This window comes from Hydractinia symbiolongicarpus, chromosome 11 (assembly GCF_029227915.1).
Source record: "Hydractinia symbiolongicarpus strain clone_291-10 chromosome 11, HSymV2.1, whole genome shotgun sequence".
NCBI lineage: Eukaryota > Metazoa > Cnidaria > Hydrozoa > Anthoathecata > Hydractiniidae > Hydractinia > Hydractinia symbiolongicarpus.
Window position 1 is genome coordinate 26,700,949 of NC_079885.1, and position 26,661 is coordinate 26,727,609.

Here is a 26,661-nt window from a genome sequence, read left to right on the forward strand (position 1 = left end):
GCGTAGCTACGAGCTAGCTATACACAACGACAATTTAATTACTACCTATTTACTTACGTACTATCAATGACCATTATCGTCATAATTAATAGTTAGCTAGCTATGCAAGGTCAGGCCAACAAGACAAGAGAAGAGAAGGTAAGAGAATACAACAGGCCCTTCCAGCCAGTCCCCGGTTGTTTTGAAATCCGAGGCTTAAGTCCGTGACATATCTTCTAGATCTTTTGCGCATGAAACAAAATAGATATTAGTTAATATTGTATTTTATTACGCATATCTAGCTTGACCCAAAAACGTCGATTGCCTAAAAGGTATAAGCCTAAACAGGGGCAAGAAAGCGACCAAAGTAAGTGTTTTGTTTTTAATTAACATTCATTGCATGTTAACTAAGTATGCTTTTCGTTGATTTTATACTTATATGTTTCTTTTTTCTGATAATTTTAAAGATAGCTGGGCTAGCTAGCTAGCACTTTAACCAACTTGGAAAGACCATACACCATGTTAAAGTTAATTTTGTTAGCCATTAGCCAATGTCAATGAGATTGATAATAATCTAGATTGATAATAATCTAGCTAGCCAGCTAAGTATATTTAAGGCTCATAGCTATTTTAGCTATAATGCATGCTATTTTTGTGTTTCCATTTTGTTTTTATTTGGTTAGAAGTTGTGGAGTGTGCGCTGGTGTACTGTTCTGGTTCTGCTGCCCAGATTTGGCAATAACAGCCTGTTTATATAACAGCACAGCAGGATTATGTACGCATGGCCCGATTATGTTTTTTTTACCCTGATTATGTCATGGTGACCGGATTATGAACGTTAATATACTGTTCCAGGGCTGGACAGGCAGGCTGTGATTAGCATTTTCTTCAAACTTTTGTGAATGAAATATTGACTAGACATGTGGCTAAAGAAAAAAGTTTTGACGTAATTTTTCTCTGCAGGATAAAACACCATACATGGAATCACAGTCCCGATATTTACTTGATTACGTAATGCCCCATGCGCGCGCAGAAGATAGATAGATAGATGTGCATATTTTACATGGCTAGCCTCACAAATATCGAGGGATATACCCTGTCTATTATTTCCAGGAGGGGCCATGGCTTAGATGGAGAGTCCTAGAGTATTTAAAGCTCATTTTGAGCTACGCAGACCCAATTAGAGCCCGCGCTCTACTAGACAACTCCCTGCAACATCCAACGGCCCACACAGTGTGCCATCTTCCCAATTTCCCTCACATGGCTTGGGTTAACCCGGGGCTATGGTAACATTCACTCGCCAGTGTTGAATCGCCGTCAAGAGGAATCGAACCCCGGTCTCCCCCACAGAGTACGAGAGCTATAACCACTAATCTACGGCGCCAGAAATGGAGGTAAAAATGTAAACAAATTAAGTGGAAAAGTTACTTTCATTTCTGTGCGTGCCAAATAATGTTTTCAACTGTCGCACATACAGTACAGTCCAGATTTAAGCGTACGCGTAAGCCCAAGTTTTACACCTTTTTCTCGGAGGTGGTAGTTGTTTGTCTTTCGTTCTTATTAATTATCTTGCGAGTCTTGTAAGTCATTAACTTGCGCGTAATAAACAAAAGAATATTGATGAAAAAATAGCTTATTATAACTGCACGTAACTTTTGTTAAATAGTGTTAACATAACTATTCCCAATAGCATAATTGCCAATGTGACGCGAAGAGTCATTGTTTAATAGTTTTATTAAATAAAAGTTTTGCGTGGAAACTAAATAAAGTAGTGAGAAGGCATTATTGTTTGCGCGGGTTAAATAAAGCTTTTAAGCGATAGAAATTATTATATTTTAACAAAGATTGAAACTTTAGTTGTTCTCAAACTGAGTGTTTTGATTTTTCCAGAATGTCAAAAGTTATATTTTTAGATTTTTTTACGTAGTTTATACAAAATTGTTTCGCAAATAAAATGTGAAACATTTAATTCGTTTCATGATACCATTATGAAACGATGTAAAAACAAGAAGCCCTGGGGGCTCTAAGAATTTCCGCGCGCTACCAAAATATTTGATGTAAACCTGCTAATTCGTTGTGTTATTGTGCCAAACATTCGAAGGGGTTTGGTGCATTGAAGATAAAGCACACCAGTGACATTATATCTTACAACAAACGCAAACAAAACGATTCATGGTTGAAAGTCTTGCGATTGAAACGTTTATGTCTTAAACGGCATTAGTTGACAAAAAATCAAAATTTTGATGTGACCATCATTTTCAGCATACTTTTTTTATTAACTGTGTCAATTTTTGTCGAAAATAAAGCAGTTTTAATTTTTGGACAAATTTTGGCCTGAAATGACATTTAGGTGACAAAAAATCAAACTTTTGTACCATAATCATTTTCAGCATACTTAATTTGTTAACTGTGCCAGATTTAGCCGAAAATGAAGTGGTTTTAATTTTTGGACCAATTTTGGCCTATAATGGCATTTAGGTGACAAAAATCAAAATTTTGATGTCACCATTATGTTCAGCATACTTTTTTTGTTAACTGTGCCAAATTTGGCGAAAACAAATACCAATTTTAGCCTGAAACGTCAATACGAGACTTCCCAGTAGTTAAGGAGCTTGGGTACGAAGTTTACATCTGTAACGGAGCAACGTGAAATCCCAGGGTCGATTTTTTCTCAAAAAATGCTCCGAAAGAAAAAAGCGACGGTTTTAAAGAATTTCCTATGCCTTCGGGCGCGGAAATTCAAAAATATTAAAACGATTTCCATACAATGAAAATTTTTTCAATTATATAGTATCAAAACTGAAACGATCTTGGATAGGGTCCCTAAGCGTACATAATCTGGCCAATCCTGATTATTCAAATAAGGTTACCCTTAAGAAATAGTTTGCTTGAGGTAACCTGACTCAAAAAAATAAAACTCAAGTCTGGCGGTTGGGGAAATTATTTTTTTTGGTCCTTTTTCCAGACAATAAAATTTACTAAAAAGCCCTGTCAAAGCAAAATTTTGTCCAATACGTGATGTAATACAGTGACTAACAGTTTTTCTAAGTTGTTCACATACCTCAAACCTACTTGAAACCACTTAGATTTCTGTTTTAGTTGAACAATTCTAAAACCCAGAATTATCCTGGTCCTTTTAATCCAGGAGCAGGCCTATTCATCGTAGCGAATTCACCGACTCCTGACTTAGTTAAAAAAACTAATCTCTTTTGCCTGGCCCCTTCGTCGTTGGTACCCAAGTCTTACACAAGAAATCCAGCCATATGTGGTTCTTAACTACAGTACAGTCCAGATGTAAGCCTACGCGTACGCTAAAGTTTCACACCTTTTTCTCGGAGGTGGTAGTTGTTTGTCTTTTGTTCTTATTAATTATCTTGCGAGTCTTGTAAGTCATTAACTTGCGCGTAATAAACAATAGATTATTGAAGAAAAATAGCTTATTATAACTGCGTGTAACTATTGTTAAATAAGTGTTAACATAACTATTAAACAAAAGTTTTACGTGGAAACTAAATAAACTAACGAGAAGGCATTGTTGGTTGCACGGGTTAAATAAAGCTTTTAAGCGATAGAAATTATTATATTTTAACAAATAATGAAACTTTAATTTTGATAGAAAAGCTATTTTAGATCGTGTTTTAGAAGTTTAAGAACGAAAAACAGCGATAGAAATGTTTTTTTTAGATCGCATTTTAAAAGTTTAAAAACGAAAAACGGCGATAGAAATGTTTTTTTTTAGATCGCATTTTAAAAGTTTAAAAACGAAAAACAGCGATAGAAATGTTTTTTTTAGATCGCATTTTAAAAGTTTAAAAACGAAAAACGGCGATAGAAATGTTTTTTTTTAGATCGCATTTTAAAAGTTTAAAAACGAAAAACGGCGATAGAAATGTTTTTTTTAGATCGCATTTTTTCCTTGGTGTATTAGAGAATTATGATGTTTTTATTCATACCCTGAACGTCAGGTGTATGAGAGATGCCCTGAGCATCAGGCGCATCGACATGTCCTGAGCGTCAGGCACATGCTAATTACTGGTGTTTTATGAGATGCAATGAGCGTCAGATGCATCGACATGTCCTGAGCGTCAGGCACATGCTAATTGTGGTGTTTTCTTACGTGGTGTATTAGAGAATAATGATGTTTTTATTCATACCCTGAGCGTCAGGTGTATGAGAGATGCCCTGGGCGTCAGGCGCATCGACATGTCCTGAGCGTCAGGCACATGCTAATTACAGGTGTTTTTATTGAGATGCCCTGAGCGTTAGGTGCATCGACATGCCCTGAGCGTCACGTGCATGTTTCCTATTTAAGTGCTGCTGATTGAGATGGCCTGAGCGTCAGGTGCACCCCAATGAGCGTCAGAAAATATGGTGAAGACATGTATGCACGCCCTGAGCGTCAGGTACGTTTCAACAATCACTTGTATCAACAAATTACTTGCCTAAAAGGCTGACGAAGGAGGCCCGACATACCCAGATTTCCCCATATTGTGAACAGGAACCACAAGAAATATACGTTTTTTGTTATAATTGCAAATATGACGTTATACAATGCAATAACACAATATATTCACCAAGTAATCGACTGGCACAGCCATATTTTATCTCGCCAACACTTTTAATACTCACAGCTGATAATCCATATACAGTCATTAACTGTGAATTAATTAAATAAAGAAACTAGATAACCCTAAACAAAGTAAAATGTCAAAAAAAATTATACACTACAGAGCCCTCACATCCCATAGCTTTGTGATCTTGTTAACATTAACAATGTTAGTACACCAGTTTTTTAACACATTGTCACTCAAGTGGACATATCTACGATAACAGTCGCTAGACCATCTTCCTAGTATTTTTATAGCTGAATCAGGTATGCTGCAGGATGCCGCCGCTGATGCCCCTCCAATTCTAAAACTGTGTGTGTTTAAGTTAGCACTGCATTTGAGGGATACATTGAGCATGGCACTGACGTATTTCCGAGTAGCAATTTCACCACTATGCAAAATAAACCAAGGACCGGGGACCAAACTGCGAAACGATAAGTAATGCGCAAATGCGTTTACGGAACAAAGGCATCCACCAATCCTGGCCAAACGGATCTTAATACCGGCTCTAAATGGATCAGTTTTTGAGCTTTTGATATAAGGGTACAGAATGTTATTGTCCTTTGAAAAACTAAAATCATGTGGTGATAAGTGTCTTAGAGGATCCCAGTGGTATTTTGTAGGAGAGACGTACTCAGATACTCGCAATAGGCCAGAAAACGCCATTAACACTAAGCAACGCCACAAAGCCTTATCATAGTTAAGAAATTGGCTATCTTCCAAAAACGACAAAATCTCTGATAGATGAGCCGGGGTGATTGGCAGGCGAAGTGTAGGTATGTTAGGCAAGCTTCTCCGTATACCACGCATAGTGTATCTTAGTCTTATCATATTTGACATGGTGTTGTGGCCATTAATAACACTCTCATATTGTACTGCGGCAAGATAAACCTTTATGGTTGTATATTTGATCGTGGACGCAAGGTGCGTAGCAAAGAGTTGTAAAGTTGGTTCCTGAAGTGGAAACAAAGGGGTTGACAATTGATAGCAAAATCTTTTATATGCACGGAAACCAGAACGATAAGTTAGTCTGGTGTTTGCTGAAAGCGCTGAATTTAAATAAAATCTCAATCAACCAGTAAGATTTCTGACATTGCTGGAGGAATTGGTGTGGGTAGCTTGTCTGCTTCTGGACACAACTCTCGGAATTTTGACACCTGCAAACGGGAAAGCAAATCAGCATAAACATTTCTCGCACCTATGACATGATGCATTAGCAAATTAATATTATTTCGAGCAGTAAAGAAAAACAATGTTCTAATTAACCTCATAATATGCTTGCATTTACATGAACCTGTGCTCCAAATATGCACCAATGCCTCATTGTCTGTGAACAAGACAACCTGCTTATCCTTCCACCCGGCACCCCAAGTATGCACAGCAACCACAATAGCCAAAAGCTCTGAAAATGTAATACTGTGTTTTTTTCTGGTGAAATTAATTGAGAACCATGAACCGTCATAGAAACCACCCAAACCTATATTGGACGCTTCTGTAAACAAATTTAAACTGAAGGAATTAACTTTCTCTGACTGTATCATAGCCACACCATTCCAGGTTGGCAAGAACTCACACCACCATTCTATGTCCTTTCGCGATTCAGAAGTAATGCTAATATGATGGAACAAACTAGTCACAGATATGGAAAGATTAATCAGGCGCCTCAAGAACATGCTGCCACATTTAACGACCTTGCACGCGAAGGACAACGACCCAATAAGAGATAATAATTCCTTTTTTGTACACTTTATATTTTCACGCCACAGTTGTAAAGTATTAATTAATGCCTAAAATTTATCGTTAGGTAAACGTATAATGAACTTACTAGTATCGATTTCTATGCCCAGGTAATAACCTGTGATGGTCCAACAAGCTTATCTGAGGCTAAAGGTACACCAAGTGCTGAAAGTACATCTTTAATTACTTTTAATGTTGTTAAACATGCCTCTCTTGTTTTCTCTCCTGTTATTAAATCATCTAAGTAGTGTAATAAGTTTTTTATAAAAGCAACATCATGGTAAAGATGGCGCTGCGGTGTACGGACGTGTTCCGCCACCTCTTATTACTTGTTGTTATATTTTCTGTGAAAAGGCCTACTTTTACATCAGCTGGACCTGCAATTTATGATATTATGGATACAAATACTGGTTTTACTATGGAATCGTTTGATTTCGTGCAAGACTGTTTTTACAGTGCATCTTTATGGGTTTATAAACAGAATCACATTTATAAACTTAATCTTGATCTCAGAGAAACGACTTGGTTACTTTTAATACTTGCCGGGGGCGTTGAAATCTGTCCGGGTCCTAATTGTGGCGCTTGCTTGAATAATATAAAGCATAACAAACAAAAGGTAACATGTATTGGATGTACTCAATTTTTTCACAAAAATTGTATCAACATAAAAGATTTTATCACAACATCTCTTTGCACTCAATGCAGACTCAACCACGACGGGGGTCGAACTGAAAATGACACTATTAACTCCTTTTCAGAAAAGCGTGGTTTCAAACTTCTTCATCTAAACGTCAATGGCTTGTTTGGAAAAATTGACCAAATCCGGGACATGTTATTCAGTACTAGAAAAAACATTCACATATTTGGAATAACTGAATCTCATCTAACTGAAATAATTCCGGATTCACTAGTTTCAATTGAAGGATACCGTACTGTAAGGAAAGATCGAAAAACAGGAATTGGTTGTGGTGTTATTGTTTACATTAGAGACAATCTCAAATGGCAACGTAGATTTGACTTGGAGCGTGATATCGAATCCAGAGTTGTAGAAATCTTTGTAGAAAAGTCCAAATCTTTTATCGTTTGTGTCATGTACCGACCCCCGGATAGTTCATTACATGGTACAAAAAATTTCAAAACTTGTCTTAACGACTTTTTAACAATTAGCTCAACGGAAGATAAAGAAACTTTACTACTGGGAGATCTTAATATAGATTATAATAAACGCAATGATCATAAACAATTAAAAGACCTATTTGTTATTGTGGGTCTCAAGCAACTCATCAAACAGTTCACTAGAGAAACGGAAAGTTCAAAAACGATAATTGATGTAATTTTTACCTCGCATCAAAAAAATGTCAAAGAAACAATAGTTCTACCATTAGGGATCAGTGATCATGACTTAATTGGTGTAAACAGAAAAATAAATGTCAATCGCTATGTACCTCGTAGAATTAAAATTCGAGATTATAAAAATTACAAGGCAACTCGTTTTAAGGATGATATGAAAAACTCTGATTGGGATTCTATTATCTTTAAAGATACCATGAATGAAAGCTGGGATGCATTTAAATCAAGAATCCTCGAAATCATTAATATTCATGTTCCACTCAAAGAAATATCTATTTGAGGAAAGTTGTGTCCGTGGCTCTCTGGTGAAATTAAAACAAAAATGAGAGAAAGGGACCATTTTTTGAAAAAAGCAAGGAAATATAACAACAGTTTTGACTGGGAAAGCTATAAAAGAATCCGTCATAAAGTCACCACTCTTATACGTCAAAGTAAAAAGAAATATCACCAAAACATTTTTACTGAAAACGTAAATGATTCTAAAACATTTTGGAATGAAATTAAAAAGGTTTACCTGGTTAAACCAAAAAAAGGTGTTAGTAATGTTATCGATGTTGATGGATGCTTAATAAGTAATAAATCGAGGATAGCTGGTTGTTTCTGTAAATTTTTTTCAAGTATCGGTTCCAAACTTGCGAATACTATTACTGCCATTGGTGATCGGAGATGGATGTATTATGAGTCGAGCAAGCTTTCCCTTAACAAGAATATGTCAATGTTCAAATTTAATGCAGTTACTCCTGATTTACTTAAAAAACGACTAAAGAAACTGAAAGTGTCAAAAGGTGCCGGTCCGGATGGAATACTGCCTCGTCTCATAAAGGATTGCGCCGATGAAATTGTACTTCCATTATGCTACCTAATTAACTTGAGTCTTCGGTTTCATACGTTTCCATCGGCTGAAAAAAGAACACGCGTGACTCCAGTATACAAATCGGAAGATAAATCAAAACTTGATAACTATCGACCAATTTCCGCGCTAAATGTATTCTCGAAGATTATTGAACAAATTGTACATCACCAACTGTACAATTATTTAGAAGAAAACAACCTTCTTCAATGCCAACAATTCGGATTTCGTAAACAGCGATCTACGCAACAAGCGGTGTCATTGTTTGTCGAAACTATTCGCAAAAATGCAGATAAAGGAGAATGCACTGGGGCGATTTATCTCGACTTGCGAAAAGCCTTCGACACTGTGAACCACTCGCGGCTTTTACACAAACTCCAACTTCATGGCATCCATGGTATCAAGTTGCAGTGGTTCGAAGATTATTTATTCAATCGTACCCAATATGTCACATACGATAACATAAATTCATCACCTCAACAGATTACTTGTGGTGTACCCCAGGGTTCAACCCTGGGTCCATTACTATTCCTTCTACTCGTTAACGACTTACACCAACTACTAAGTAAATCGAAAGTACTTTTGTATGCCGATGACACTGTTGTATATTACTCATCAAAATCGAGCAAAGAAGTTGAATCAGTTCTTAATAACAAAGTCCAACGTATTGCAGACTGGATGAATGAAATCTGTTTAAAAATAAATCTTAAAAAGGGAAAGACTGAGTTTGTTATGTATGGAGCTCATCAAAACCTACGTAAACAGGAAGCATGTACCATCAAGATAAATGCTACGTCCATTAACAAAGAAGATAATTATATCTATCTGGGGGTTAATCTGGACAACCATCTGACACTACAGGAACATCTCAACACAACGTACAAAAAGGCATCTGGAAAGCTCAAATTACTCAAAAGTATTCGATATCTTTTGACAGCTGACATAGTATAATCGGTTTATAACACTGTTATCCTGCCGAATTTACTTTATTGTTATCCAATAATGCTGTCTTTATCGTGAACCCAGGAAGACAAGCTACAATATTTTACACAATCGAGCGTTTAAAATTTGTGGTGGTACCCATCAATGGGATTCTATTGCAACAATCAAGAAACAAAGAGCTGCGGTTGAAGTTTTCAAAAGCATGAATGGCATCACTGAAAACCACTTCAATTTCGAGCAAATCAACCACACAATGAATACTCGAAGAAATCAATCAAACATCAAACTTGGCCATCTTAGGACTGAATTCGCAAGAAAATCTTTTGGTCATCAAGGTGGTATGATTTTTAACGAATTACCAACTGTACTGCAGAAAGAATCATCATTGTTTTTATTTAAAAGAAGCATTAGGGTTATTAAATTTTAAATTTTACTTTTGTTTCCACACAGCGTCGCGTCTAATTACCTCTGCGCACTTAGATTTCCTTTGCATCAGTTTTGTTTTTCCTCTTCATGTCTTTTTCAGTGTGGTGTCGAATCTATCTATCCCAGCACATTCGCCTATTCTACTATCTTGTATACTTCATTTTTTGTCTTATAGATAATACATTTTTTTTTATTATTTTTAAAATTTTTAACATTATTTATTATTGATTTTTAACATTATTACCTTATTGATACCAGGATTGTCTTTATGAACCCTGATTAGGACACCTGTAAATAAATATGAATAATAATAATAATAATAATAATAATAAAAAAACATAGTGAAGGATCCAATCCAGCATGTCCGCAAATGTATTAAATATAAATGGCGAAGAGCGACCTCCAAAGGGAAGAACAATATCAAAATAATACTGGCCTTTCCATTTATAACCTAAAAGATTCCAGTCCTCAGGATTAACTGGGCACAGTCTAAAAGCATGTTTTATGTCCAGCTTCGCTAAGAAGCAATGCCGACCTAAATGGATAACCATGCTGACAGCATCATCAAAAGAAGAGTACAAAACCGAGTATTGATCCTTTGAAATTCCATCATTCACTGAACTCCCCTTTGGAGACGATAAATTTAAGACAACCCTTACAGTGCCATCCTTTTTTGGAGCAGCGCCTAGAGGGGAACAATGAAAGTTATGTAGTGGGGGATATGGAAAAGGACCAACAGTATGTCCACGGTTTAATTCCTTAAGAATAGCCTCCTCAACCTTTGCCTTGTGAGTTTCAGAAGATTTGTTATTTTTATTGCTCGAGGTAAGATAGCCACTATCGTAACCAAGGCGAAATCCATGTTTAAAACCCGACACAATAAAGTCAACTAAGGCCCTATTGGGATAATTGGACAAAAGTCTTGCCAAAACATTGACTTTAATAGGTGTGGAAATTAAACTCTTCACCATGAAAAATTTATTGCGAACCTTGTCGAGGGGCCCTGGGTGAGCAATTGATGGCTAACTGTAAACTTTTAGGTACATCTGAAGAACTTGTGCAGTGTGGGGTTTTGGGTTTTTATATACAACCATTAATAATCAAGACCTGGGTAGGGCCCAGTTCTTTTACAGGCAAGTGAGACTAGTGTCCCTGGCAACCTTTAAGATCAGGTCTATAGGTAGAAACCACCCCCACTTGCCAAGTTCTACCTGATATTTTCAATGACTAAGATAAACCTAATGCATACTAACCAAAATGATAAAGAACTGTATTTCTGTCACCACAATTAACATGAGCAAAACTTGCAGTTTGGCTCCATCTTTTGTTTTTAACATGAAGCAATTATATTCGCGCAATTTGAGAGGAACTTGCTATCCTATTGTTTTTTTTAATGAAAGCAATTATTTTTGCAAGTTGAGCGTACGCGTACGCTTACATCTGGACTGTACTGTAATTCGGAGGTGAACGCTGACAAAGCATAGATAAAACAAGTATGCAAAACTGCACTTACAGGCGGAACAGACATTTTATCCTGGATTTTATCAAAATTGTTTGTTTATTATTTTAAGTAGGACAAGAATAACTTGCAGTATAAATTTTGAAACAGCACAGCTATAACTTGCTACATAACTTTGAAAACAATACAAGTATATATATATGTTCTGTACAACTTTCAAAACATCCCAAAAATAATTCTTGATGTATAAAGGTTACCTCCCACTAAAAATCAAGATCTTTGAAAGTTGTCTAGAAATCTTTTTCTTTTTTTGAAAAATCTTTATCCATACTCGAGATATTTGTCTTAAAAGTAGTGCTAATTATGCGAAATTGTGACGTCACAATCACGAGTATGCATTGAGCATAATTATGGTAACTAAATAAAAAAAATATGTAAAATGCAGGCCATTTCTTGAATAAAACTATGCCAGAGCTACGAAAAGCACCTGCTAAAATAATTACGAGTGCTAGGGTGTGCGAAAAATCGCACTCAGAAGCAAAATTTACAAGTGCGATGTTAATATTTGCAAGTGTGATTCACACTTAACTATTTTTTGTTTACTGCAACGTTATATGTTATTTAAGCTGTATAGAAATGAATTTTGTAAAACATATTAACCACAAGTGCAAGGTTGAAACACTGTTGAACGCGATGATGTGTTGGCAGATTCGCTATATGTTTTTTGCATTAAATATATTTCTAGACATTCTTGATTTCTCTTTCCCCTTTTAGAAAGTTTTTTTAAACTTTTTTCAACATATTTTTTCTTTGGTATTACATCACGAAAACATTCGTCCGAAAGCTGTATTAAGGTACAGGACACCTAACCTCTCTCATGTTCTGGTTATATTTAACTTGCATGGGTGGGCACTCTTCTCGCAGTATTCTGTGACGATGAAGGTTGGACTGACTTGTGGCATGGTTCCAAATGGTCTTCCGTCTTTCGTTCGAGTCTCAGTGTAATGCACCAGCCGAGCATAAGAGTGTCGGCATGAAGGAAAGGGGCTGACTTTAATGTTCTCTATACTTTTCAAACAAATCAATCACAAAGAAATGAATGTTATGTAATCAGCATAATAGCCTTTTTCATCACTCTATAATATTTTATTTCTGGTCAACAGTTGAAGTAAGATTACGTAGATATAGGATCGCGCATATTAATGTATGCATTTTATCCCGTTGGTACTATATAAACTTTAAATTTCACAATAAATGGCAGAAAATATAAAACTTATCAAATTACCCACACCACATTATAACCCGCACCAACGGTGGAAGTCGTAAAAATCAACTTAAAACCCGCGGGTTATATACCGGAAAATACGGTATCAGTTTTCCCTGCTCATAAAAAATTTCTTCTAAATTCTCCCAACCAATATCCTGAAAAAAATGCTGCATATAAGACTGCAAAACTGTTACTTTTAAAAAATATATTTTTTAAAAAATAGAAGAAATAATTAAAAGTACAGTGATAAGACTATATCCTCTTAATCATCACTATGTTGCTCAGATAAAATGGATACGAAAATTATAGAGAAATGTTTAATGCTGTTTCTGAGTAAATTGATGATGAGCTCACAAAAGAGCTGGCTGCAATGATATCAGTGATATGAGTAACAGGTTTTGCTTATTGTTATATGGTTGTTTTGAAACTTTCAATGAAACTCCATCTTAGGCAACTAAGGGAAATTTAATTTTAAATTTGCATCATGTTTAACTGATAGCTCAGTGATTGACTAAATCCAACAGTTGCTACTTAAATGGTTGTTTTATGGTTGTTTTCTTATGGTTGTTTTGTTGCTTTTAATCCCACTTGGTCCAATTTTTTACTTTTAAAGAAATTCTGTTTTTTTCTAACAGGCTGGATTATCTGAAACTTCATGTAATGTCACTGAGATTACAGGTAAACTTGTTTGTCTGTCTTTTTATGTAAAACCTTTTGTGAAACCTTGCTTAATAATGTTAATTTTAGTTGCAATTCGACCATCATTTTAATGTGTGCAGAGCCCAAATGATAACAAATCAAATTAAAACGTTTTATTGTAATTCAAATAAACTATTGCAAAGTTTTTTCTTGACAATAACCCAAAGTAAAGAGAAATTCCAATTAGAATTGCACTAAGTATATATGCCAGATTTCAAGTACATTTTTCTCATCAGCGTTGCAAGCTCTACGCATCACAAGCAACGAATAAACAAATTTCCCAAATTTTTTTTTGTATATACACTGCTGACTTCAGCAAATCACCTAAAACAACCTATTTTTCTATTATTTTTCTGCCTAAAGTGGATTTTTCCACGCGCCTTATTGACTAGTATCTGCATTATTCGACAAGAGAAATCTCTAGATAAAATTAATTTATTTGTTTCATTTGTGAATAAAATTAAATTATACAAAGATTAAAAATGGCTGTATTTCTTTATAAAGTTCATATAAATCTCAAGAATAATTTGTTCTGAAATCACCAAAGCATGGCCATACATCACCCTAATTTGTTCTGACATGACATCTCTGTATGAAGCTTAAACAGCAGTATATTTCGTTTTACAATTATAAAAGAATAGTTGCATAATGTTTTGAAGAGCTAATTCAATTACTTTAGTTCTAGAACCAATTCCATGATTTTGTTTAAAGTTTTTGGTAGCCAGAAGTCGTTTATTACCATACTTGCCACTGTTTACATCATTTGCATCAAAAAAGACCAAAAATTGCCCTAAAATATGTTTTTCTTCTTCTTCTTTTTCGATTCTTGGGTAAAATTTGAAAAAAACTGTAAATCAACTTAATTATGTGTCAAACTTAGCAGAACGACCCCCTTTTATAAATAAAGTTCTGTTGTTATTTTCAAGCTCTAAGGATAATGCTAGCGAAAGTTTTTTAATTTTCCTGATTATAAGGATTTTACAGAAATTTAAGACATAGCTTCAAATATTGGCAAATATCTAAAATTCTGAGAGGTATGCAACCTAAAAAATTGGCATACAGGTGTCTAGTAAAGCAATACAAAAACTATCATAGCCATGCAGCATATCAAAAAAGGTTATTAAAAGAACTTGGATGTTTTAAGGTTAAACATTGTTGTACTCAGTGCACTGTAAAATTGAAAAGCAAAAATTGCACTCTTTTCTTGGTAGAAAAGAAATATAGCATTATATTTTTGTAAAATTAACTAATTAAAATGTAAGAAAAACTTGATAAAATAAGATATAATTAGATGGCACTTCGTTTTATTTTTAGACATTTTTCATTTTTCTGTATCAACATATTGATCAATATATTTTAGGTACTGCAATGCTACAAACAGTTGATGCAAACAACTTTGAAACTATTCTCTGGTGATGTTATTGCACTTGAAAAATCAAAGGAAAAAATCAAAGAGGCTTTTTTGGCCCAGCGTATGTTAACTGCACAGGAGGACATTTTAGAACAGATAAAAATAGCCAAGGAAACTGATGAATTTTTAAGACAGGGTGTACTGCAAGGTGTTAGACAAGAAAGTTCAAATGTTTACAAAGTTAAAATAACAGAAGAAACAAAGTTGCATGATAACGTACCCTTAAAAGAGACAAACCAAATAAATTTAAATAATTTTAAAGTTCCTGAAAAATATAAGAATAAAAGTTGATGTCTTTGCAGCATGTTTTTTATTTTTTTTTATGTATAGTAGATTTTTTTTTTGAAGAAAATCTTAGCACAATAGAAATAGTTGCTCCAAAGCTATACTTGTAAAGTTAGCCAATAATGCAGCGCAATTGGGACATAAATTATGCTTTTTGCTATACAAGAAACCAAAAGAAATGTAGCACCATATAACAGGCTACTTGTTTGTCTTGTATTTGCTAATTGCCCTGTTTTTTCTTTATGTTAAAGAATTGCTTGGTTATCACTTCTTTTTGTATTCTAACATTAAGTATCAGATGAAACTTACTATATTTCCCACTTTCAAGGACGTAGCAGACTTGTGTTGATCATGGTTAATATGAAAGAGAACTGTGTGGATGTTGTTTTTTAGTCAATCTAAGGGGTTAAAATCTTATTTTTCTTATTATTTTTCTTTACGTGTTAACCCCAACCATGGCAAGGCCCTAAGAAGTAAACGAAAATTTGTCAATTATGTTTCTCAAATCATTTCTCTGTGACTTTAAAGAGACTTCACTGTGGGCTTATACGTGAATATTATTTTAAATGTGTACCGTCATTGAATTCTTTTTTATTAGGCATGTAAAATTGGTCCTTATCTTGAAATTGGTTAGTTAGAGATACCACCGTCTCATTATGTCTGTTAATAACTTGTGATTATTATTTTATGTATGTTTATTGTATCATCATCATCATCATTCTCGGCTTAACGTCCGTTCTCCATGCTAGCATGGGTTGGACGGGGTATATTAATGAGCCTATTCCAATCTGATCTAGACTGTGTTAGATCTAAACTCAACTTCCTCTGTATCAAGTCTGTCCTTATAACCTCCTGCCAAGTCTTTCTCGGTCTGCCTCTGGGCTTTGCCCCAGGAACTATCAAAACTCTACACTTTCTTACCCAATTATCCCCCTCCATTCTTTCCAAGTGCCCCAGCCAATTTAATCTTCTTATCTGGATAACATCTTTAATTTTACGGATACTTAGCCTGCTTCTTAGCTCATCTGATCTCTTTCTGTCTCTCAGACTGGCGTTACACATCCGCCTAATTCTCATATCATTCCTTTCTAAATGGTCAAGATCTTCCTGCTTCACTGCCCATGTCTCACTACCGAACAACATAACACTTCTTACACAGGCCTCATACAACCTACCTTTTAACTCAATTGACAAGTCTCTGCTAGTCAACAAAAGAAGTAACTCTATAAACTTTTTCCAAGCAGAACCTATCCTATAAACCTATACATTTAATTATATTCCAGAGCTTTTAAAAAACTGTAACGAAAAGTATAAACAACATGGCACAATTTCTTGGTCAGGTCATTGGTACAAAAATGAATAAAACAGTGAAAGTTTGTGTCACCAGCTTAAGGCTTCATCCAGAGATATTGAAGGTAAGTGCAGTTTTGAATCTTTTTTTGATTTAGTATGATCAAGAAGTTATATTTTATATGAGTTGAAGAGATCATGTTTTTGATTTTATGTGTAAATTGATATTTAATGTTTGGTATTCCTTTGGATTTATTTTGTTTTAATTTTAATTTTAATTTCAAGGAAAATTCAAGAAAGCTGTACTGCACATAATTTATGGTCTTTTTAAATTTCATTTTGTCAGCTCTTCAATATATTACTGTTACCATCACATTAGATCTAATACACATGAATCTTTCACAGCAAATTGTACTTCATGTATTTTTCATCTTCTTTAGTATTGGAATCACAAGAAAGTCTATTTTGCACATGATGAAAACAATGACTGCAGAGAAGGTGACTACGTACTCATTAAAGAAGGTCGTAAATTAACCAAAAAAAAGTGGTTTACAGTAATAGATATTGTGGAAAAAGCACCACGAATTTCTGACAGAACAACGCAAGAAGTATCAAGTTGTAGAAACAGCAGTTGTGGTGGAACTACGTAGCGATAGGTTATGGTACAAAAAATCCAAAGAATCTTGTATTGGCAAGAGATGTGCTTCTATAGTAGATAATTGTTTATAGTATTCTTTTATTGAAAAAATATTGAGTATTTCGAATGAGTCCAATTGAATGACAACGTGGATAGTAATTTATACATAGTGTATCTATGACTATGACTTATTTGATAAAATTAAGTTAAAAACGTAACTTATTTTGTTAATTTCATAGAACTTTTTTTTTTTTTGAAACTGCTTTGATGCTTTGTTTAGTATTGTTTTCAATCTCAAGTGAGTTATGGCTCACCAAACCATGTTTTTGACCTTATCCTATATCTTCAGAAGAACTTAAACACAGCTTAAAGAATTTAGCTGTAAAATACAGAGAAATATAATTTCCAAAAATGTGCTTGTCCTGTGCTTGAAAAGTCATCGGCATTAATATCTTACTGTGGAAGTAATGTAAATACATTATTATTTTATTGTTTGTTAGTGGACATTAAAGTAAAAATTAAATTTACTGATACACAGGGGAAATATGTAATAGGAAATATATATAATACTCTGGTCATTTTTTCAAAAATGAGAACTAGTGAGAATATAGCTGTCTATAGGACAGAAATTATAGTAGCTAGCTAGCTATAGCTGCATTGGCAATAAACACTGCACATTCTTCTAACATTTTAAAATGGTAATGATATTTTTAAAGTCAATGTTGCAAGGCATTTATCAATATTGAAAGAAAATTTTCTTCCAAATATAAAAAAATACAAGAGAAATCTTACTAGTTTTACATTTTTTTTTTGCGAAATTAATTGACACAAAATTTTTGATTTTCAACAAATCTCTCCACCTAGAATTTGAGAATTTTGAAGCATATTAATTTATTATTTATGTATTTTCGTAAGTAAATTGATCTTGACTTGTATTTTGTTTTGCCTAAACCCTTACACAATAAAAATATACTCTTTTATAAAATTAGACATGAGAATGCATACCTCCAAATAGCTTTAAATACTCTAACACTACTTGTTGTAAAAAAACATACCTTAAAATTAGGTCAAATAATAAAACTGTGTTTTTAATTAAACCAAGTCAATTTTTTTTTCATATGTTGTTTAGAAAATAAAGCTATCTTTAAATACCAGAGATAAAGGATATTATGCAAATATTAATGAACCCCTTAAAATATTACATTTGTTGAATTAAAGTCAGCTAGCAAGCTTGGTAATGAAGTCAAATTTAAAGAAATATCAGCTATTTTAACACCAAAAATAATTAACCATCTTCATGGAAACTAATTTGTGCATTACTTTACTGTGAAATTTAAAATTTGAGTTTAACTAATCTCCAGTTTCTTTTTATATGTGCTGTTTGGGGAACAAAAACAAATAGAAAATGACTTATCCTAAAACAATCTGAAAACATAACAAAACACAAAAATTATATCTTCAACTGCTAAAGCCTTTTCTAGAACTTGATGTACTAAGATGTGTGTGACATAATTTCTTGTGGTGAGATATTAATGCCTACAAATATTTTTCAGCCATAAAAAGCGGAGAAAATGACATTTGTGTGACTTTGAATAATATTATTAGCAAAAAGTTTCTCTGCAACTTACAATTATCTTGTTTATTACATATGTATTAAGACATCTTTAACATTAATATAGCATAATATGGTCAAAAGCTTTATTTGACGTGACATAATTTAACTAAATTTTCGGAAAAGAAGACCTTGCAAAAGTATTTTTAATATGTTATACAAGTAAGCTAAGAATTTAATCTATACTTGTTATGACATACTGCTTTGTTAGGACAGCTCGTAATGCCATTCCCATGAAACTAGCATTATTTTTTTTGATAATATCAAAGACTAATGTTCAGTGTTACATGCTGTTCCGTAATGTATTTTTTTAAATTCATGCTCATATCTTGTCTAAAATCTCAGAAATAAATTAGTAAAAAGATTTGCAGAGAAAAAAATGGCAAACATGTTTGGTGGTAAAAACATTTCTTTTGGTAATTTAAAAGAACGAGTGCAAAGTGCTCAGCAAGAGTTCAGTGCAAGGTAAATTTTATTACCTTTTACTTTAACACTTTGTGTTTTTTGTGTAATATTTATTACATTATGACCTAAATATCATCTGGAATTCTACAGCGATTAAAGGGTGTAAAAAAGAGCTGGTAATTATTAACTTTGGTTACTTACACCAAAATTATACTAAGGACGACAACAATGTTTTACATCAACTTAAAAATCGTCTTTGTATTTGGTATGCATAATCAAGAGATGCACAGACTCTGTCTGCAAAAAAGAATTCCAGACGTGTTTAACCCAGACAGCTAGCTATATTCCTCAAAATATTTTGGAAATGTGCAAGAATATGGTACATTAGCCAACCCAGACAACATTGGTTTCAAATGTTTTACATTTTGCTTAATAACATAGAGTCCCTAGTGTTGACTTTCCTTCCTTGTCAGAACAAATTAATATTTTGGGGAATATTAGTTAGCTTTGCTGCCTATAAATTGAAGTGTTTAAATTTTAGAAGACATCAATTTAAGGATAGCAAATCCATTATAAAAAGATAAATTTTTTGAATGTCTATGTGGTTGTTAGGCATGTATAGTTTCCTGCACTTTAACCTTTTCCACTGGTCTGTTTATTACACACCATTTTTCAGAATATATTGGGATGGAGGTTAGTATCAATACCGGTTTCAATTTATGTTTCTCTATGAATCTATAAAGTTTTTTCTTTTTTTAACAACTAAACCATTAAACATGTTCACAACCAACTAGCAGTAAAAATTGATTTGTGTTTACCTGCCAAAATAAAATGTATAAATCTTAGGAGGTTATTAATTGTTATAGTTGTCCTGTTTCTTTAAATTTGTAGCTGGAAGACAATTGCAGACAAAGCCAAAAAAGAAGCCAAAATTGTTAACAAGAAAGCCAGGTACTTTTTGCTATTTTTCCTGACTGTAGCTATTGATCAATTTTGAGATCGGTATTATGGTGAAACCTCTACCAAAAAATCTGTATTTAATGGCAATTTTTTTTTAAGTCGTACTGTTGAAACGATTACACAGTAATAATGTTAAAATGAAGAATTTAACAAAAACAACATTCTAAGGTGTTAGATACTAATGAAATAGTAGGAATTGTTTGAAATCAGGTACATTGTTTGCCAAACAAAATTGTTTTTAAACTCTCAAGCCACAGAATTTTGTTACCTTAGATAAACAGAGCACAACTTCGTAACTCTTCTTTTTTTAGAAAAGCACTGGCAACAGAAGATGGTGGCAAGTTAAGGTTTGTTTTTAAAGCATCATTATTTCGAATAAAAACTATGTACAGGCATTACAATGTACGTGTGTGCTTGATTAGACTCGCCCAAGAAGTCAATGTCATCGTTTATTTCAGACTTGTTTTGCATAAAACACAGTACCGTTTACGATTGTGCTTTTGCGTTAATTAAGGCAAGAGTTGACATACATGTGTGTAGCTTAGTTGTATGTATAATATACCACACTCCTATATCTGTGAATTAAGACTTGGATGGCATTAAAGGTTTATGTGTTTAATTTTAACAATTAATAGGGTTTTTTCTCACCTTCTGTATTATTGCTTAAAATTATTTTGACAAAAAATTAATTATTGTGACGTAGAGTGTTGATACGCTGAGGCTTAAAAACACAGCTTGATGCTCTAAAAAAATTTTTAGATTTATCAACAATTTTGTAAGCAGGAATTTATTGGCTGGTTTATCAATACAAATATAGTAACTTGTAAACTTTAAAACTTTCTTGACTATGTTGAATGTTTGATTATTGTTTTTTACATAGGACTGTTACAAAGAATTATGTTGAAATTATTTTTTTCTAATATACTGCTGAAACTACATTACCAATTGTTGCACATATTTAAAGAAAATGTAAAAAAATGATCAATGACTCTTTTTTTAGGGAAAATTATATACTGACGGTAAACCTTGATGCTGGTCATACATTGTTTAAAACGTATGTTTATATTATTGGTTTTACTTCAGTCGGGTTTGCATTTTCTCTTGATATTTTGAATGCCAATGCTTAAATTTATAAATAAATTTCATCAAAATTTTTTCAATCTCTTAAAACGGCAGATTGAAAGTCAGTTAATAAATGAAACTAAAAATTACAAGCACCATGTCACCATTCATAATGAAAATCAAGGGTTGATTGTTTCTGTATTTCCGTGAGGTATTGTTTTTGGTTCCTTTTAGTATTAAAGTGAAATTTTCCATACAATATTATATAGTGTTAAAAAGGGCAGTAAGAAATGAAGAAAAAGATGCAAAAATAACACGAATGATACTTACATATATAACTTGTGATTTCGATATTGACCTAGGTTTGAGGAAACCTGGGCATCCATGCATAAGGAATCAGTTACTAATGTTAAAAAATCAGAGGTAAGATTTGTTCATTGTTGTAAGTTTTGATATAAATTAAGATTTTTGTTTTCCATTTTAATGTTCTTTTCATATAATTCATTGTTACCACTTTATTTTTTTGGCAAAAAAATAATTTTGCATTTAGGATGTTGATCGCAACATTTCAAATTTTTCTAAAGAGTGGGTGAAATGGAATGGGTATTTGGAGGAATTCCATGGCAATTTGGTGGTATTACCAGAAGTTGTTGCCAAAGTTGAAATTATTCAAAAACGAATAGGTTAGTTCTCCCCTTAAGTTTGTTTAGAATAACTGATTTTCCAAGATGTATATTAATAACATAAAATATCCTGTAGTTTGTAATGAGGGGCTATTCAAAAATTACCTAATGGCTGAGGGGTGTGAAGTATGATCATTTTTGTTACGAATTGATACAAAAATTTAGGGGTGGGGGACAGAAGTCTTTTGTTATGTAACAAAGAATTTTTATGTATTCAGATATTTTTAGTTATTTTAGTGTATGATCTAAATCTTGAATTTGTTTCTTGCCTCTTTACTTTGCTGCATGCTAAATAAATGGCCCTGTTATATCTTTTTTCTCATTTTAGTGCACTAGTTTGCCTGATTATCCTTTACATAAAAGTTTTTGGTACTATAGAAAATAAATAGATCTTAAGATTCAAAATATTACATAACAAGGGGTGGACAGGTGGTACTAAATTTGTTACAATGCATTACAAAGGGTGGGGGGGGGGGGGTAAAAAAGGTGAATTTGGGTGTTACGTAATTATTGAATGGCCCCTCATATAGTCTGTAACATCGCATAAGCCGTTTTCTTGGTTAGTGTAGATTAGAGTAATATATGTTAAAAAAAAGAAAGATTTATTATTTGAAATAAATTCGTTGTTTAGAAGCCATTGGCAAACAGACTCAGAAAATTGAAGAGCTTTTACTGCAATATGAAGATGCATGTGAGCGTTGCGAATTTGAGAAACAAAAAATGGAATTGAAAGTAAAATTGAGTCAATTGGTTGAAACAAAACAGTAGGTTGATCTCTTTTGCACAATATTGATTTTTTAACAGATGTTATGAAAGACGCTGCAATGAATTATTGTTCTGCTCCTCCTTAGTGCTGAATACACTCTTAAAAAAGCCATGATTGCTGGTAAGGACAAGCAGTGCGAAAAGACAGTTGTCGAGGAAGAGTCAACCGCAAAATTAAGTAGCGTGGGAACACCTAAAATACATCGTGAAGTGGAACGAGAAAAATCTGTGGATAAACAACAAGCATATGAAGATGCTTTTCTTGATCAGATGAACCAGTACATCAAATACGGAGAACTAGAAAGTGAGTGTAAACTTGTGTTTTTTATTTGGAAAACAAAATATTCAACTAGTATAATATTTAATTATTGAGAATTAAATAAAGAAAGGTTTGGAGCAGTTTTTTTTACCTTATATATATTTCATTGTCTGAAATTATGTTTATAGAGCCAATAGCAGGTTCAGTTGGTGAAATAGACAATGTAAGTCAAATAGAAGATATAACTATTGACGACTCTGATTTGTCCACCCTGAAAGAATTTTTAGGACCTGAGGTAATGCTATTATTTCTCCTAATTAACTTCATACAGCTTACACTTAGCATAATGAAGTCTATCTTAGTTTTTTTTAATATATTATATGTTGAAATGGAGAATGATTTACAGACCAAAAAATATAAATTAAAGATAATAGACTTATAATTTTTTTAGATGCATTGCTTGCAATTTCTATTACATCAGATTTTACGTATGTTTGCGATGAATAGCATACCTTAATAATTTTGCATATGATATCTCAAAAAAAATAAAGTTGCCCAAGGTAAAAGCAAGAAAATAATCCCATTACTCCAGTACACTGCACAGTGGATACTGTTTTGCCATGGAGCACATCATTCAGTGCTCCTCATTGGTTACCATCAAATTGTTTAGTGTTCTATTCACTAAATATGAATATCACTGATTTAAAAAATGCTAAAGGATCTTGACTTGAGAGCACTGTGGCCTAAATCTATAAGTGAAAAAGTTGATATAAATATACGAAAGTTAAGCACAGACCAAAGCTTATAGTGTTAATTTTTTTAAGGTTTTGTTTTATTTGTGCCTTTTACTTCTTCCAGATGTGTTATTACAAAGTTTGTTCTTATGAAGAAGGAAAGCTAACAAATACTATAATTAATATTCTTTATAACATTTCATTAACATTTGCTAACATTTATTCTGTAAAAAAATCTTGTTTTAAAAACATCCTATATAACTTTTAAAAGTTGTCTGTCTCCTAAGACCTATGATAATTGGGAATTATGCTTTTGATGCATACAAAATTGTCTATTCCATAGTTTTCTGGATTAGATGTGTGTTAAATCTATTGTCCCAAATTAACTGTAAGATCACTAGAGAGTATTTCATCTGTGAGGGCATGAAATATTGGACAGGAATCATAATAATCTTCTTTAATATCTATGCTCCCCTCAATACCATAGCACAGTCTTTGTTAGCAGGCAAGTACTGTTCAATCGGTGAGTTCCACTGAATAACATTTGTGTTATTCAGTGCCAGATGAAATCTGCTCAAAGGGTCTGAAATACTTTCTTTCTTCTAAAATAATTCTAACATATACCCATGTGTCACCAGTAAACACATATCTCCATAGCTGCTTAATGCATTGATTGTAGTTAGACTTTCCTGTTGTCATATTTTCACGAACACTTCTCTTTTTTTCAATCATAAAATCAGCCACAGAAACATTTTCTACTCCTTGCTCAGACCTGACTCTACTTGGGATACGGTAACATTTAATACCTTTCAAAAATCAATTCAATCAATTCAATTCAGTCTCTACCTTGTTATTTGCAATACAAGTCAGACAGAAAATCTACTAAAACCAATAAATACCATCTCACCTTTGTGGTTTGTGTCAATATGTCACAAGTTGTTTGGTCCCTTTACATTATAAGTACAGCGTTTTAGCCTCCCTATCGTAGCTGTTGTACTTAATTTTCGTCAACACAATAAATACTTTCCTTTAGTCGTAATCTCTGAACTCTATCTCCTGAACTTTCTGAAATTAAAAAAGCACTAAATGATATCATGGCACCACTAAAAGAGCCCCCAAAACACTAACAAACAATGTATCATGAAAAATAAAATAATGTTCCCTTATTGTCAAAGATATTTTTACTTTTACTTTTTTTAGTTATAATATAAGTTCGAGCAACCATAAAAAAATACACTATTGAAGTAAGTTTAAATTATAAAATCACAAAAAAGCTACTAAAGGGGGACATAAATGTTGCTGTATTTTTTACCAACATTTATTAATTAGTGCAGCCATTAGAAAAACAAATCTATTTGATAATAGTTAAATCGAAAAAAGTCAACAATAAGGGTTGCAAAGCCAACTGTATTGGTTCTCTGACTACACATTTTGCTTTTTGTGTGGGGGACGTTTGCATACAATTGCATGCCTTTTCCAAGATTGTCCGGAAAACAAGGTCTTTTAGGATCTGCTTTATGTACTGGGAATTCCTGAAAATTGTACTTAATTTATTTTTTTGTAATTTTCTGGGATTATATTTTTTACTGATGCATTAAATATAAAAGAAAGGTCATGTAGTTGTCTTGTCAAAGTCCTGTTTTACCTTTGTGTCTATAAATCATTCACAGTGAGTTTGGTGAAAGTGAAAACTAAACAGCTAAATCGACACGTTTTTTATGTGTCATACATCTAAAATGTGTCAATTTAGCTGGTCACCATGTTATTCTATTTTTTTATGTAATTGTGTATTTTAGGAACTTAACTCTGTACTTCAAGCACAAGCTTCGCAAAATAAAGCCATAAAAAATAGTACGTCGTCTAATGGCATTGAAAATTCTGTCATAACAGCTCCAACCTTAACAGAGGATCAACAAGAAGTGATTGCTGATGAAAGCACAGAAACAGACAAATCAAGTTCAACCAATGAAACAGTTGTTGGTGAAGTTAAGAGTCAAAGTGATACAAAATCTGCGGAAGCTGTCAATAATCAAGTCGATGAACATTCTACTAGTCAGACTAATGATAAAAATGAGATGGGAGAAACTGACATTGAACGTAAGCCATCTCGTGGTAGCGAGGATGATGATGATGGTGAATTTTTCGATGCTGCTGATTAGTGTAGTTTATTGTCAGAAAAATTTGAAACGTTTCTTGCAGGTGATAAAAAGCAGCTTATTTTTTGCTAGAATTAATTTTTTTGGAGAATCATAAAATTTTATCAACATTTGTCATAAACACAATAACGGATTTAATCACCTAGTTTTTCTTTTTCCTTTAACTATAAGTTTCATTTTTGCTAGAAAACAGAAAATTTTGTTTTCATGAAATTTTGTTATTTCATTTTGAAGCTCTATTTTTTTTATATTCCTTATTTACTAGTTTTTTTAAGAAAATGTTTCTGGTTCTGTTTTTCTTTGCATTGTTGATATAAAAGGGATTACCTAATATAGAAGGTTAAAAATTCCCCCTGTTGCCCAAAAAAGATTTGAGTGTCTGCTACTACCCTGCATTTTCTTTCTCATTGTTAATTTTCTTAATTTTTGTATGGTGCAAAGCCTAATGTTGGAATGTTGCAATTTTTTTATTTCTAATATCCTATAACAATTTTTAACGTCTTGTGGTTATACGGCTGCATGATCTTCATCAGCACTGTGAAAACATCAAGCTGTATAACTTTACAACACAGAAACGTTTATCAGACATTGTATATGTTGCAGGGAACATAACCAATTGGAAATTATGCATATATTGTGGGTGTTATTATAAGGGTTAGGGTTTGTTATTATGCATAATAACCGCTTAATATGCATAATTTTGGAATTCATCACAATCCCATAACATATACATGCCATATTTTTTTTTGACTGTCTTATATTGATTAACTTCCCTAGTCATTGGATGGTTATAAAATGTTTTGAGATATTAGGTATAAATTTGTAACAGTTCTTGACATGTATATATTGGAATATAATGATGTTTCGTCTCTCTTGGAAAGAATTAACCTTGTCAAGGTTAGAAATATATGGAAAAAAATTCCCATATATGTATTATTTATTAGATTGAAATTGATATTAAGATAAAATTTGTGTTTCTCACCTTGAGACTCCGGTCTGTCATCAACCAAATGAAAGTACTGCAAGTTTTAGAAATAACAAATTCACATAATATTTTTAACTGGTATGGTATCATGTTTTCTTACT

The 26,661-nt window shown here is 33.1% G+C and overlaps 4 protein-coding genes across 5 annotated transcripts; all 4 read left to right on the forward strand.

The window, feature by feature from the left end:
- The first annotated feature begins 252 nt into the window (after positions 1-252).
- On the forward strand, positions 253-15,028 carry LOC130614837 (uncharacterized). Of its 2 annotated transcripts, none has more exons than XM_057436296.1 (3): positions 253-346; positions 13,253-13,295; positions 14,677-15,028. In XM_057436296.1, exons 2-3 carry the CDS (start codon positions 13,278-13,280, stop codon positions 15,016-15,018), a joined length of 360 nt encoding a protein of 119 aa, XP_057292279.1. In that variant the 5' UTR covers positions 253-346; positions 13,253-13,277; the 3' UTR covers positions 15,019-15,028. The 2 variants fall into 2 exon arrangements, with proteins under 2 accessions (XP_057292279.1, XP_057292278.1); XM_057436295.1 differs by lacking the exon at positions 253-346 and adding an exon at positions 12,840-13,012.
- LOC130614833 (uncharacterized) lies at positions 4,158-7,953 on the forward strand. Its single transcript, XM_057436292.1, has one exon. It carries the CDS (start codon positions 6,601-6,603, stop codon positions 7,951-7,953), a length of 1,353 nt encoding a protein of 450 aa, XP_057292275.1. The 5' UTR covers positions 4,158-6,600.
- Positions 15,029-15,794: 766 nt separating the features above from the next.
- LOC130614838 (30S ribosomal protein S17-like) lies at positions 15,795-17,157 on the forward strand. The gene is made up of 2 exons (XM_057436297.1): positions 15,795-16,427; positions 16,743-17,157. The coding sequence occupies exons 1-2, from the start codon at positions 16,332-16,334 to the stop codon at positions 16,950-16,952; spliced, it is 306 nt and encodes a 101-aa protein (XP_057292280.1). The 5' UTR covers positions 15,795-16,331; the 3' UTR covers positions 16,953-17,157.
- A 1,512-nt stretch (positions 17,158-18,669) lies between these two features.
- LOC130614835 (dysbindin-like) lies at positions 18,670-26,500 on the forward strand. Its single transcript, XM_057436293.1, has 10 exons — positions 18,670-19,016; positions 19,848-19,907; positions 20,228-20,263; positions 20,917-20,970; positions 21,341-21,401; positions 21,529-21,661; positions 22,293-22,425; positions 22,513-22,730; positions 22,874-22,980; positions 25,216-26,500. Exons 1-10 carry the CDS (start codon positions 18,931-18,933, stop codon positions 25,576-25,578), a joined length of 1,251 nt encoding a protein of 416 aa, XP_057292276.1. The 5' UTR covers positions 18,670-18,930; the 3' UTR covers positions 25,579-26,500.
- Positions 26,501-26,661: the final 161 nt, after the last annotated feature.

Bases quoted from the DNA above. Each gene is read 5' to 3' on its own strand.
- LOC130614833 (XM_057436292.1), top strand. From the start codon at position 6,601: ATGGTAAAGATGGCGCTGCGGTGTACGGACGTGTTCCGCCACCTCTTA.
- LOC130614837 (XM_057436295.1), top strand. The intron at 13,296-14,676 runs GTAAACTTGTTT...AATATATTTTAG, and splicing joins TAATGTCACTGAGATTACAG to GTACTGCAATGCTACAAACA.
- LOC130614838 (XM_057436297.1), top strand. From the start codon at position 16,332: ATGGCACAATTTCTTGGTCAGGTCATTGGTACAAAAATGAATAAAACA. The intron at 16,428-16,742 runs GTAAGTGCAGTT...CATCTTCTTTAG, and splicing joins TTCATCCAGAGATATTGAAG to TATTGGAATCACAAGAAAGT.
- LOC130614835 (XM_057436293.1), top strand. From the start codon at position 18,931: ATGGCAAACATGTTTGGTGGTAAAAACATTTCTTTTGGTAATTTAAAA. The intron at 22,426-22,512 runs GTAGGTTGATCT...GCTCCTCCTTAG, and splicing joins CAATTGGTTGAAACAAAACA to TGCTGAATACACTCTTAAAA. The intron at 22,981-25,215 runs GTAATGCTATTA...TGTGTATTTTAG, and splicing joins AAGAATTTTTAGGACCTGAG to GAACTTAACTCTGTACTTCA.